Source organism: Myotis myotis, unplaced genomic scaffold (genome assembly GCF_014108235.1).
Source record: "Myotis myotis isolate mMyoMyo1 unplaced genomic scaffold, mMyoMyo1.p scaffold_m19_p_17, whole genome shotgun sequence".
Taxonomy (NCBI): Eukaryota; Metazoa; Chordata; class Mammalia; order Chiroptera; family Vespertilionidae; genus Myotis; species Myotis myotis.
The window spans coordinates 43,698,974-43,713,869 of record NW_023416321.1 but is presented as its reverse complement, the minus strand read 5'-3'; the positions used below and the strand labels follow the sequence as shown (position 1 = coordinate 43,713,869).

General features: G+C 46.6%; 1 protein-coding gene across 1 annotated transcript in view; it reads right to left on the bottom strand.

Moving 5' to 3' along the window:
* Positions 1-14,896, bottom strand: part of DNAH9 (dynein axonemal heavy chain 9) — a 351,242-nt gene that overhangs the window by 134,741 nt on the left and 201,605 nt on the right. Inside the window, exons 44-45 of the mRNA XM_036342089.1 lie at positions 6,581-6,743; positions 4,410-4,533 (exon numbers count right to left, since the gene is read on the bottom strand). Of these exons, the coding sequence (XP_036197982.1) occupies positions 4,410-4,533; positions 6,581-6,743 (287 nt within the window). The remainder of the gene's footprint in view (positions 1-4,409; positions 4,534-6,580; positions 6,744-14,896) is intronic.

The following is a 14,896-nucleotide window of genomic DNA, read 5'->3' as shown; positions in this document are numbered from 1 at the left end:
TGGAGGGATGCTTCTCATTCCTCAGGGTGACAGTGGTCAGTGCCGATCCCCTAGAGAGATAACACCCAAGATGAGTCTTGTAATGTGGGTAGAAGTTAATCCAGACAAAGAAGGAGAAGGGTGTGAGGTTCCAAAGGAAGAGTGTGAGTAAGGATGTCAGGAAACAGGGCAGTGTCCTGTCAAGAAGAGAGAAATTATGAGATCAAAATGGGGGAACAGGAGCTAGGAAGGAGGGGAGGAAGCAGGTCAAAGGCAGTTTATTTTTCTGTACAAAAAGATCTTGTTCTGCATTTAGTGAGCAACTAATGAAGGAATTTGAGATTAGATAGATAATTTTGGAAGTAGTGAGGAGAATGGATTCGAGGGAAGATTGCCTGGGAGGCAGGGAGATGAGTTAAAATGATGAAAAAATCAGTGGGAGCCATGATAGAAAAGTTATGGACTCAGAAATGGTCAAGGGTTAAAATTGGTGGCAGCTGATGATCTCTTGGATGTAGGTGGTGAGCGAGAGGTTAGCAACGTAGGAGAGTACACAGAGACATGGACTCAAATAACTTGGATGAGAAGTTAGTATCACATGAAGAAAAGAAAAGGCTGATTATACAAGCATCTTTTTGCATTGCCCTTTTGGCATTTCAGTGTGGCAGCTGGGAAACCAAACAGGTGCTGGTTTAGTTCTTCGCTGTCTGTGGTTCGAGGATGCATCTAGTGAATAGATGCCGTGAGACCACAGAGTATGTGTGGGAGATCTGGTGCGTGCTTGACAGGAAACCTAGTTCCAGGTCATCATGGGAGAAGAGCAATCCAATGCCACGTCTGTTACAAACATTTCCAGACTCCACATTTTCATGTGATGTGCGCAGACCACTAACATGTCCATCTTGGATCTAGTGTTCACCACATTGTAGATGAGGTGATCTTTACATGTTCTATATAGCAAAAGGAGATTTGGTTCAAATAATTAAAAAACAGTCTGGTTCAGAGATGGAGAGGCATATGACTTTACAAAAGAGAAGATACAATTGGATATGAACTATTCCAACAGACCACATAGAGGCTTGTGTGATACTCATTTTTGAGCATAGCACATGCTGAACATGGAAACAATAAATAGTTTTGAATATATGATTAGAAAAAGTGATCTAGTTGGGTCAGGAAAGAGAAACCTTAATTCTGGAGTGAAGAATTAAGCTTTTTGAAAAACAAAAGGGAAGTCCCAACATAAAATCCCAAAGTAAAATGGAGCATGAAATCTGGCGGAGTCAGGAGAGAAAAAGACACCACTCCTGGAGCACACTAAGCCTTCTCAGCTGGGACTGCCATAAAATGGGCTGTCTGGAATGATGGAAAGCTGGGTGCACGTGCTGCCCCAGAAACCCACAGCATGGGGCCTTGCTGATGCTGATTTTGGTTTAAGAACCAAGAGAGAACAAATTTGGTAATAATTTTATAAATACCTGGGTTTGATGGCCAATGTATACTTTCCAGAAGTAATTATATTGAAAAATAAGAACAGATCAAGAATTAAATGTTTCAGATTCAAGTTAGGGCAAATATTTCATCCATAGTTTCACCAGCAGCCGCATGACCCCCATTAAGGATCCTGGTAAGCCAAGGGAAGTGATCAAAGATATGCTTTATTTCATTTGCTCTGATCGGGTGGCCACCCTGCCTCTTATACAGTTATGTATCTTTTGCTAATTAAACCAGGAGTTTAAGAACTTTGTGTGTAAGATTTCTTCCTGTCTATTTATAATCTGCCTGAGATACAACTGATACAATGACAGGTTCTGAAATGTTTGGTTGGTGTCAGAAGTGGGATTAATGAGCTGAGTACCATCAGTATCTGATTTTGGAAATGGTGCCAGAAACCAAGAGATGAAACAGTGAGCTAAAGAAGTGTGGGAGGAAACCAGGTAGCCTTTGGTGTGAGATGAGTAGGTCCTGGGGAAGATGCTCTTGGAGGAGAGTTGAAAAGTGGAATTCACTCACTGTACCTTTATCTTCAACCTAACAGGACTTGTAGATAACAGGGGTGAGTTAATGGCAAGGTAGCCTGATTGCAGTTTTCTAGTCTCTACTCTTATATAAGAATAAAGTGATTGCACAACTCCATAAAATTGAAAAACTAATGGGATGGGGAGTTTCTGAGGAATCCCTGTCGCTCTAGACTGGCAGAATCCCTGAATTGGCAGGCAGTTAATTTCTAGCCAGAAATTATTAAATTGGCAGGGAAAATTAGAACAAAGATATGCTCTATTCTCTTTGTCAAAGTAGTTAAGAAAAAAGGAAGCAAGATTAGAGTAGAAAGGTATTACTTTTACTTTTATCTCGATTACAATATGTTTGTAAGTCTTGTTTTAATATGGAAGCCTTAAAAGGGAAGTAGGAGCTTCAAGCTCTGTGACATTGAAGCTGCCTGAATGCACTGCTTTCACTGGGTAGGGCTACAGAAACTCATTTAAACTTGAAAAAAATGGTTTTTTTTTCCTAAATGAAAAATTAAAAATATGTGAGGACTGAAATTTCAATTGGTAAAAGTATAGCATCTTCTATGTCTCTGACATTATTTTAGGAGAAGGTGCCCTGGCTGGATTGGAGCCAGTTGAGGCACAGGGTGAGGGTGGCAACACGCCTGGCATCTCCAAAGCTATAAGGCCTTGGAAGCACAATTTCACCCTCTGTGGCTGTGTTAGAAGTTAGACGTTAGGGTGCAGCTTGAGGGCGGGAGGGTAATTGGACCCCTCTCTCATTATGTAGTAAAATAATAAAAGGTGAGGCAAAGCTGTAGGGGATATACTGCTGTAGAGTTAGTGGGATGTTAAAAAATAGTATTTAGGAAAGGAAGCATTTATTGTATTGGAGGAGAAGAGGTATAAGAGCTAGGAGGCAAACTCCTGGGTCTAAAATTAACTTAATTAGGGCAAGTTGGGAAAGATACAAGATGTGGGATCAGTGTAAGACTTGGAGCCAGCACAGTAAGGGACTTGGAACTCTGATCCTCACCATAAACAAGCTAACATTTGTCCACAGAGCCTGCTAGTGAGTGATCTGGGCCAGGGACGAGTGGCTCTTGGTGGACGTAAGAGTAAAATGGCCTGGGGTACAAGGGTGCACAGTTTGAAGCAGACAATGGTTCTGAAGCAGTAAAGTTCCTAGGATTGCATGTCAGGAGCCACCCTGAATACAGGGCATGAGATAGACTATGGGAGAGAATACTGTGGTCATGGTCTTGGGACTCTATAAACTAAAGAGTATTCAGTTAAAGAGACAGGGCATGAATTGTGGAGAAATTAGCTTTCCGGAATGCTGGAAACCTGGAGGCAGAAATTTTATTTAGGAACATCTGTGCACTGACTATTTTATTTTTTAACCCAGATGAAGAGGTGGTTTTGCAGATGCTGAATCTGGTTTAAGAATCAGAATTTAAATTTCCCCTTTAAATTAATATAAATATATACACATACCACATTTATAAAAATGCATAATTTATGTACTATATTGTCTTCTTGGGTATATCCATAATAATAAAAGTGTAATATAATAATTAGACTGGATGTCCTTCAGGACGACCTTCTGGACGAAGCCAGGGCTGTGAGGGAAGCCCGGGCCCCAGGTGCCAGAGGGAAGCTGGTTCCAGCAGCTGGGGGAAGGAAGGCCTACTCTTGCACAAATTTCATGCATCGGGTTTCTAGCCTATTTATATATCAGATTATATATATATATATATATATATATGTGTGTGTGTGTGTGTGTGTATACATTAGATGGATTTGCATATATATATATATATTTTTTCTAGAATGGTTGACCTAATTCCTGAATTCCTAAATAAACAGGGATCAATAAGAACAGCAAAATGTCAAGATTTGAACTTTTGACTGAAGTCCTATTTTTCATATTTAGTGTCATAGAGCACTTGACATCCCCTGTTAAGTTCTTTGAAAACCAAGAAAACCATGAAGAGATACTGTTCCTGTTTCCACTTTGCTTCCCAAAAGTTCTGAATCCTTAATTAATTAAACTGATAACCTAACCTTGCCCGATTGTGTATGCTTTTGTGCATGTTCTTGCTCCGTGTATCTTCCTGCTAATGCCTAACCTACTTGAAAAAACTGCATGCATTCTAGTTTCGCTCTGACTTGGCTTTGGGGAGGGAACCACAGGCCTTTAGCCTGTTTTTCTGATTCTCAAATCTAGTCCCGAGAAAGCCCTGAGATTATTGTCTATTTTGCCATGAAAAGTAAATGTACAAGCCAGATCAGCAGGCCCAGCATCAATCCTAGAAAAACCTTGATGAACCAGTTCTCCACTGTATCAGTTTTCTCCCTCATTTCTCTGACCTTGGACCAAATGACTCCAACTCCAGGGAAAACCTATTAGATATTCAGGTACGAAGAGTCTCTTACCAGATGCCAAAAAATCATTGATGAGCACAAGGAACTTCTCATCGGCCACCTGGGCATCAGTCATGAGAAACACTGTGCTGAGATTTTTCACCCCGGCTTTCAGGCACAAGCCGGCCAGATCCATCTGCAGAAACAATCAATATCAGAGATCTCTGTGAAGAGGGCCTTCTTGCAAGCGATCCCCACCCACTCTTTAGGAATGGGCCATTTTCTTGCCTCCTTTCATTGGAAATAAAGCAAAATGGCAGCGGGAGGTAGGGAAGAGCTCCATTTTTGCTGACAGGATAATACACCTCATTCCCAGGCCTTGGTTGCAATAGAGGTGGGCAGGTAAAATTAAATAGTGATGAGCTTTACTTCATAAAACCACGGTGGCTCCTTGTTAGCTTCTAGAGCTCCTGCTTTGTGCACAGAGGTAACAGCTTTTCAAAGGACAGGAAAGACTCATATCATCATACAGTGAATGACCTGCCCCAGGAGGCAAGTGAGTGCTCTAGGTTTTCACAGAGCAAGACACTGGGGGCCCTGGCCAGATGACTCAGTTGGTTGGAGCATTGTCCTGTACACTGAAGGGTTGGGGTTCTATTCCCAGTCAGGTTGTGGGCTAAATCCAGCCTTGGTTGGGGCAGGCGCATGCAAGAAGCAACAAATTTCTCTCTCTCTCTCTCTCCTTCCCTCCCTCTTCCCCTCTCTCTAAAAATCAATGAATTGTCCTTGGGTGATGATTAAAAAAAGGCACTTGGGGATACTTGCCTGGGCATGTATATATTTTATTCTAGCAGCATCTTATTTTCTTATGACTAGCTCCAGCAAAATACTTGTGTTGCAAAAAACATGTATTGGCGCGCGCGCGCGCACACGCACGCACACACACACACACACACACACATACACACCTGCCTGGTAGAAAATTAACATCTATTCAAAATTGCAGGTAGATACAGTTTTGGGCTAGGATTCCAAGCCCTGAAGTTTTCCAGTTTAGTCAGTCTTGGTTCCTTTGTTGTATCCCTCTCATAAAGCTTAGCCATCAGTCCCTAATGCTGGTCTTCTGCCTCTTGCACCACTCAAAGCTCATTCTTTAACAGCCTCATACATTTCCTTACAGTAGTCGTTCATGTTCAAATAAATTCCCCTTTAAAGTTAATAAACTCCCTTTAGATCAATGGTTCTCAAATCCATGCATTTGCAGAATTACCGAAGACAATGCCTCTCAACTTCCATTAGAATCATCTGGGGGATTCTTCGAAAAGTCCTGGTGCCCAGGCAGCTGCCCAGACTAAGTAAGTCAGAATTTCTGGGCAGTGGGATGCAGGCATCAGCATTATTTGAAGGGTTTCTGTGTATAGCCAAGGTTGAGAACCACAGTCATGGGTCATTCTGTAAATGCATAATTCTCTTATTCACAGTGTTGTTTTCTCTTTTTTAGAAGCAGTAAAGATTGACCTACTGTGAACGTGACCTACTGTGAATGACCTTAGGTTCAGCCAATCACTGAGATTCTGAGCTGTGGTTTCAGAGCAGCAGTAGGCACCCCTGGCTGAGAGCTTATGAAGGCTGGTGGGTGGATCTGGCTTAGTGCTGGCTAGAATTCTCCCAGAGACGGCAAGAGCAGCATTCTCATGGAAATTACATCATGACTCCCTCCTGAGCCTCTGCTGTGGCCGTGGATAAATGGGAGGGGGCTGGGCCAAGTGGCCTTCGAAAGCTATAGAGAAAGCCTTGCTCCTCTTTCTGGGCCCACATTGTGGCTCCCAAGTGCCTGATTCTGAAGCCAGGAAATGCTACTGAAGGTCCCGGCAGCTGGTGGTTACTAAACACATGTTTAAAAGATGAATTCCTTATAGAACTTGGACAGACTGTCAGAGTTGCTCCTAAGTCTTAGAGCTGTGAGCGCACTTGACATAGATGTGCTTCCGATGTGGTGTGAGAGTCGAGGCCACACAGATGTAGCTGAAGCAGCCGAGGTCCTGGGTCACAGACCTGGGAAGGCCATGCTCTCAGGCTGAGACTAAGCAGAAAAGGGCCTCTCACCTCACCAGCCCAGAATCGAAGGAGAAAATGGATGGAGAGCTAAGCAGAGGTTCTGGGCAAGGGATCTGAGAGCTGATGAGAGGGAGCGTGGGCAGTTGGAGGAAGGCTGGCCTCCCCCCACAGGCCCTCCTCCATACCTTGAAGTCCAGGATCTGGTAGCCTTTGCGCAGCGTGATCTGGAACACGTCCATGGAGCTAATGAAGGCCGCCAGCTTGGTCAAGCTCTGCTTGCCACTCCCACCTACCCCCACCAGCAGCGCGTTGCCCCTTGGGGACTCCAGGATGCGATTGATGCGGCAGCTGTAGGGAAGGAAGCAGAGGCGCCAAGCTTCAGTCAGTCTCTCTGTGAGGAGCGTGCACAGTGAGAGGCATGCACAGTGAGGGGCATGCACAGTGAGGGGCGTGCAGAGTGAGAGGCGTGCACAGTGAGAGGCATGCACAGTGAGGGGCATGCACAGTGAGGGGCGTGCACAGTGAGAGGCATGCACAGTGAGGGGCGTGCACAGTGAGAGGCGTGCACAGTGAGGGGCGTGCACAGTGAGGAGCGTGCACAGTGAGGGGCGTGCACAGTGAGAAGGGTGCACAGTGAGGGGCGTGCACAGTGAGGAGCGTGCACAGTGAGGAGCGTGCACAGTGAGGGGCGTGCACAGTGAGGAGCGTGCACAGTGAGAGGCGTGCACAGTGAGGAGCGTGCACAGTGAGAGGCGTGCACAGTGAGGGGCATGCACAGTGAGGAGCGTGCACAGTGAGAGGCGTGCACAGTGAGGAGCGTGCACAGTGAGGAGCATGCACAGTGAGAGGCGTGGACAGTGAGGAGCGTGCACAGTGAGAGGCATGCACAGTGAGAGGCGTGTACAGTGAGGGGCGTGCACAGTGAGGGGCATGCACAGTGAGGAGTGTGCACAGTGAGGGGCGTGCACAGTGAGGAGCGTGCACAGTGAGAGGCGTGCACAGTGAGGGGTTTGCACAGTGAGAGGCGTGCACAGTGAGGGGCATGCACAGTGAGGAGCGTGCACAGTGAGAGGCGTGCACAGTGAGGAGCGTGTACAGTGAGGAGCGTGCACAGTGAGAGGCGTGGACAGTGAGGAGCGTGCACAGTGAGAGGCATGCACAGTGAGAGGCGTGCACAGTGAGGGGCGTGCACAGTGAGGGGCGTGCACAGTGAGGAGCGTGCACAGTGAGGGGCGTGCACAGTGAGGAGCGTGCACAGTGAGGAGCGTGCACAGTGAGGGGCGTGCACAGTGAGGGGCGTGCACAGTGAGAGGCGTGCACAGTGAGGGGCATGCACAGTGAGGAGCGTGCACAGTGAGGAGCGTGCACAGTGAGGGGCGTGCACAGTGAGGAGCGTGCACAGTGAGGGGCGTGCACAGTGAGGAGCGTGCACAGTGAGAGGCGTGCACAGTGAGGGGCGTGCACAGTGAGGAGCGTGCACAGTGAGGGGCGTGCACAGTGAGGAGCGTGCACAGTGAGGGGCGTGCACAGTGAGGGGCGTGCACAGTGAGAGGCATGCACAGTGAGGAGCGTGCACAGTGAGAGGCGTGCACAGTGAGGGGCGTGCACAGTGAGGAGCGTGCACAGTGAGGGGCGTGCACAGTGAGGAGCGTGCACAGTGAGAGGCGTGCACAGTGAGGGGCATGCACAGTGAGGAGCGTGCACAGTGAGAGGCGTGCACAGTGAGGAGCGTGCACAGTGAGGAGCGTGCACAGTGAGAGGCGTGGACAGTGAGGAGCGTGCACAGTGAGAGGCATGCACAGTGAGGAGCGTGCACAGTGAGGGGCGTGCACAGTGAGGGGCGTGCACAGTGAGGGGCGTGCACAGTGAGGAGCGTGCACAGTGAGGGGCGTGCACAGTGAGGGGCGTGCACAGTGAGGAGCGTGCACAGTGAGGAGCGTGCACAGTGAGGGGCGTGCACAGTGAGAGGCGTGGACAGTGAGGAACGTGCACAGTGAGAGGCATGCACAGTGAGGAGCGTGCACAGTGAGGGGCGTGCACAGTGAGGGGCGTGCACAGTGAGGAGCGTGCACAGTGAGGAGCGTGCACAGTGAGGGGCGTGCACAGTGAGAGGCGTGGACAGTGAGGAGCGTGCACAGTGAGAGGCATGCACAGTGAGAGGCATGCACAGTGAGGGGTGCGCACAGTGAGAGGCGTGCACAGTGAGGGGCGTGCACAGTGAGGAGCGTGCACAGTGAGGGGCGTGCACAGTGAGGAGCGTGCACAGTGAGGGGCGTGCACAGTGAGGAGCGTGCACAATGAGGGGCGTGCACAGTGAGGGGCGTGCACAGTGAGGAGCGTGCACAGTGAGAGGCATGCACAGTGAGGAGCGTGCACAGTGAGAGGCGTGCACAGTGAGGGGCGTGCACAGTGAGGAGCGTGCACAGTGAGGGGCGTGCACAGTGAGGAGCGTGCACAGTGAGGGGCGTGCACAGTGAGAGGCGTGCACAGTGAGGAGCGTGCACAGTGAGGAGCGTGCACAGTGAGAGGCGTGCACAGTGAGGGGCGTGCTCAGTGAGTGGGAACTAGAACCTCCCTGGAGCGGATCATGGGCTCAGCTGTGGGAAACTTGACTTAAATTGTCCCCATACCTGGCCTTACCTTCTTGACTAAGTGGATTGAAGTTGCCATGGTGGGCAATGGAGGAACAGCTCAGGGCTTCCAGGCAGGGCTGGAGGGGGCATGTGATGGCAAGGATGAGGGGACCAGGGCTTAGCCCCTCCCACTCCCCAGCTAATCCTGACTCTGCCACCTCCCCACTTCATGTGACTTCATCTCTCTGTGCTTTTGGGCAAGAGGAGAGGGCAGGAAAAAGAGAAAAGTAGAAAGCATACCATTAGAAAAAAAGTCAGGGCAAGGCCAGAGGACAAGCATAGACAGAAGCAAAATTAGTCAGCGAATAACAGAGGCTGACAGCTCTCAGCTCTCTCACCCTTCCTGGATGATGATGCCCTTCTAATGAACATTTGTGGATTCTTAGTGCCAGCCCTACAAGACATCCACTTCCTTGGCTTCTGGATTCTTCCCTTTGCAGCGGCACTTTACTCACCCAGCAATGGGGAAACATCCCCAGGCCCGGGCTTAGACCATGCCCTCCAGAGCAACCCACTCCTCCACCCCCTCCTCAAATGCCACTCCTCCATCGCGCTGCTCACAGCCTGCCCTCCAGGCCACCACCACCTTTTTTAAAAATTCCCTTCAGCCCTAACCAGTTTGGCTCAGTGGATAGAGCGTCAGCCTGCGGACTCAAGGGTCCCAGGTTCGATTCCAGTCAAGGGCATGTACCTTGGTTGCGGGCACATCCCCAGTAGGGAGTGTGCAGGAGGCAGCTGATTTATGTTTCTCTCTCATTGATATTTCTAACTCTCTATCCCTCTCCCTTCCTCTCTGTAAAAAATAAATAAAATATATTTTTAAAAAATTCCCTTCAACACTACGTACAGACCTATGTAAGATATCTACATTCTCTATAAGAATAACTCCTATTCCCTTTTCTCATCTTAAAAACAATAACTATTCGTTATAAAAAATGCATGAAACAGAAAAAACTACAATTCTATCTTGCATAAACACTATCAACATTAATTATATGTCCTTCTGAAGTTTTTCTAGCGTCTGTATGCTTATAGGTATATATTTATGTGTACATACTTTATTACATCTGAAAACTCAATATATTTCTATCCCATATATTTTCAAAATGGGGTTCACATTGTACATTGAACATAGTGTTTTGAAATCATTCTTTTAGTTTAACAGTATGCTGTGATTATTTCCCTACGCCACTGAGTAATCTGCTAAACCATGCTTTTAATTGTGGCACAATTTTCCATTATACCAAATAAATTCCTTGTCTGTAATAGCCTCCTGTTGGATATGTAGGTTGTTTCATACATTTTCCAGTTATTACTAATGCTATGTGAATATTTTTAGTTCATATATTTATGTTCAATAGCATAAGTTCCTAGAAGCAAAATTTCCAAGTCAAACAGTACGACAATTTTTAGGGCTTATGATACATATTGAAAAACTGCCCCCAGAATGGTAGCATCAAAAGGTGAATATCAGAGGATGAGAACATGTTAGGCAGGGTTAGTTGAATGGAAATGCATTAAGCCAGTGAATTTGGGGATACATAACACAGTAATGAAGCCACCGTGGAGAAATGGATGAGAGGAGGCAGAGGCAACAGTGCTGGTGATCTTGGGATCCAAAGAATGTGCGAAACAAGAACTCAGGTGAAGCCCACCCAGACAAAGCTGAGGATAGATCTGAGGGTGACTTTCACAGGCCACCTCCTGTGCCACTAAGGGTCTTGTGTTAACGATATTCTAATGAGAAATCCCATATTCAAATTAACAGATGGTAATTAGGGGTAGAGCAACTTAGGGTGTAGCTAACCCCAATTTGGAGGAAGGGCTTGAGGGAAGTTTTGGCGGTGGGGTTTGATATGTCAACAAAATGCGAGTGAGTATGAGGTTAAAGGGTTCATGTTAAGCTTCTATGGTTTGAATTTTATTACTGCAAATTTCTTGCATATCCTGATGACTTAGTCATGTAATTAGCATCAATAAACTACACGTCCATGGGTCCTTATCACCTCATCTCTCCTATGGGATGCCTTTGCTTTTTGAAAGGAAACCCTAGCAGAAGTGCGAGTCAACAACTCCCACCTCCAGCAGAGGGGAGTCTTGCCCCCACCCTTGTTGATACTGGGTCTTGTGTTTGTTGTTGTTAGTCCTTACCCAAGGATATTTTTTCCACTGATTTTTAGAGTGAGTGGAAGGGAGGGAGGGAGGGAGGGAGAGAGAGAGAGAGAGAGAGAGAGAGAGAGAGAGAGAGAGAGAGAGAAATTGATGTGAGAGAGACACATCAATTGGTTGATTGGTTGTTCCCACATGCCCTGATAGTGGCTGGGGATCAAACTGGCAAACCAGGTATGTGCTCTTGACTGGGAATCGAACCCACAACCCTTTGGTGAGCAGGCCAACACTCTAATCACTGAGCAACACTGGCCAAGGCAGGTTTTTTTTTTAAGTTTTGCTTATTTAATGGTTGAAAATATTATGGTTTTAATTTTTTGATATCTAGATAACAACATTTTTCTTTTTAAAAATTAAATCTTTATTATTGAAAGTATTACATATGCCCTCTTTTTGCCCATATTGACCTCATCTAGCCCGCCCTGTCCCCCACCCCAGGCTTCACCATCCTATTGTCTGTGTCCATCAGTTATGCATATATGCATACAAGTTCTTTGGTTGATCTCTCCCTACCTGCCCACCTACCTCTGCCTTCCCTCTGAGATTCCACGGTCTGCTGCATGCTTCTATGTCTCTGGATCTTTTTCTTATTAATCATTATATATTTCTTCTTTGTGAATTTTATGTCCATTGCCTACTTCTCAATTGTAGTGTTCTTCTAAATTTGTAAGACCTCTTTTATATATGTCTCAAAGTCCTCCCCCACCCTCAATTTGGCACTTTTATCTTTTCATTTTGATGTTTTCTATGTACAGAAAATTTTAGCTTTTTGGACTTAAATTGTATGTCCCTAAATTTATGCAGTTAAAATTTATTTCCCTAAACATTTAGGAGTTTTTTATTGAGCTGCACTTAATTCTTTCATAATTTTATTTTTTCACTTCATAATTTTTTTATTATGACACTGTACTCTGTCTTGTATCAGGTAGATTTACACTGCTCTTGCTCCCTTATTAAACCATAGTTTCTAGATACCAGGAGAGTGTGTATAATCACCCTGTACTCTCTGTAGTGCTAGAGCACTGAAGGCATCCTACACCATTCTGTTAAGCAGCAACATGTACCTAACACCAGCATCGCATTTGGGGTGATGCACACAATTGCTCATGATGTTGGGTCAAAGAGTCGTCTGCTCTGTGCCTACATTAGATGGTGTCTGATGACAATGACAAAAGGAGAAAGTCTGGTGCTAAGATATCCAGGTCCCCTCTTCTAATTAAAAAAGGAGGGGCCAGAAATGGATTAATGAAGAGAGAGGGCAGTTGGAGGATGAGGGGAAGTCCAGCTGGTTCTCTGGGCTGTCTAACACCCAGCTCTACTCCAGAAGGCCTCGACTCAGCTTAGCATGGTGCGTGCTACTCAATATCTAAATGGAAAACACATCATTCGTGATGAAGTTTCCGAAGAAGAATGGGCGAGTCTGCAGCTGTCAGCATTAGACTCCAGCTGGGGATTCATTAACAACCTCTGACGAGGGCAAAGGACTCTGCATTCAAATTACAACATTTACAGAGAAGATCAATATTCGGAAGGGCTACTGGGCCAGGAAAGCACAGCATCTAAGTTAATTCATTGCAGCACTTCTGGCCGATTAAGAACAAAAGCTGACGATGTATACAGCACAGCTGGAGGAAGCTGGTGTACTGAAGACCACACACACACACACACACACACACACACACACACAGAAACGGGTCAGATACTCGAGTGAAGGGGCACCAAGTACATCTGAGGTTCCTTTTTTTCTAAGAGAAAAGAAGACAAGGCAGGAAGATCCATGTGGCAGTGAATGAAAAGGAAAAGATAGGCCCAGTGCAGGGAAAAGGTCTGGTGTGAAGCTTAAAAACAAAGCAGAACAAGCCTCTGCTGAGATGGTGAAGGGAGCCAGGAGGAGAGCAAAGCTGTACCGTCAGTGGGGAAACAATGGAGGGAAGAAAAGACTCGCAGTTAGGACTGCTCACCAAGCGCGAAGCACTCCACATGAGTAACAACCCCTCGGGAAAGGCATTCTCATCCTCCTCATCCTCTAGAGGAGGAGACAGGCTTAGGCAGGTTACCTGTCCTTCATGTAGGCCCACAGCCAAAGGTCGGCAGCGCCAGGATTTGACCCTGGGCCCGGCTCAATCTACAGAGCATGTGCTGTAACTACTCCACAGGCCCCATTATGGAGTTCATAGCAAAAGCAGCGAAGCTTAGGAAAGGTGTAGGGGAATCAAACAAAAGAAAATGTTAAGAATTCAAGTGGTGAGAACAAATAGCCAATAAACCATCGAAATGAGCACAGGCCTTCAGGCACCTGTAAATGCAGGCCCTCGCCTTGGCCGGCCCCTCGGCCCTGGGCATTCCTGTGGAAGCGCATACAGTCCACCCCTCTCTGCCCCGCCTTGTTCCCACCTTGGACACCAGAAGGTGGGACCTTTAAAGTGAGTCCACATGCCTCTGCTGTGGGCACTGTGCAGTGATGAGAAGCCACGGGTCTGTGTTTCTCACGGCGCTGGTTTGTTCTGTTTTCTGTGTAAGAGGAAGCTGCAGCTGCTCGTTCTGGCTGGTAGGGGCTGCGGAGATGGCCGAGGGGCCTCAGGCAGGGAGGGGAGTGCAAGGATGGAGCCACGGGCAGTGGTATTTTAAAATTACACATCCAAATGCACTTTATTCCTCAGAATTGCCCCTCAGGGTGGTTCATTATATCCGTTATTTTTCCATTGCTAAAACAATGTTAGTCAGTTTGATCACTCACGTTGGAAACCACATTGACTGAATCACTTGCTATTGTCTCAAATTTAATTTACTCTTAAAAGATAATTTGTCTCAATCCCATGACTATGACACAGGCTCGGGAGCTCTTAAAGGGGAGGAAAATGCTCATTGAAGTTTCAACAAGATTAGTGAACACTTCATTTTATTGTTGACACGATTACAGAGGTCTCCCATTTTCCTCTCCTTTGTGCACTTCCACCCAATGCCCCCTCCCTGGCCTTCATTTAAAAGGCATTGTTTACTGCCCACCCACTATGCACCAGGCACTGTCCAAGATGCTGGACACAGTGGTGAGTGGGACACGCCATCAAGGAGCTTCTACTGGATCAGGGGAAGGCAAAAGGCACACAAAGAAGCATCTAGTGTGATGGTTGCGAGTAAACATTCTGGAACCAGACTGCATTAGTGTGAGCTCTGTTACCGATTTATGGGGCATGTGATGTTAAATGAACCTTCTTCAGGGTTTTGTGATGACTAAATGAACGGAAGCAAACATAATCAACACGGTGGGGGATTTTTCTTCAATAATCTTCAGCTTAGGGGCAGGTGTGGAATAAGAAGACAGTGGGATTTTGTCACCTGGATGCAATGGCAGCAAAGTTAGGGAGCTTGCACCAGGATGATTGAGCCTATGGTGATTGAGGAAAGTAAAGACATGGTAGATGAAGGGACAAAAGAGTTTGAGAAAGCAGTTTATTTCTTTTCATGAAATAAAGTCTCAATAAAGTTTAAGAATAACTGGAACTGGAGCAGGTGAATGGAAGGGTAGGCAGTGCAAATCAGAGAGTGGGAGGTTTGAAGTTGAGATTTTGGAGGTGAGTTCACTCTTGATAGAAGTTGCAGGATAGGAACATGTGAATGAGTGGCTGAGGTCGGATGGAAGAAAGACCCCTGGAGCTAAGGAGGCCGAGGAGCAGAAGGACAAGGTGTACATAGATGCCA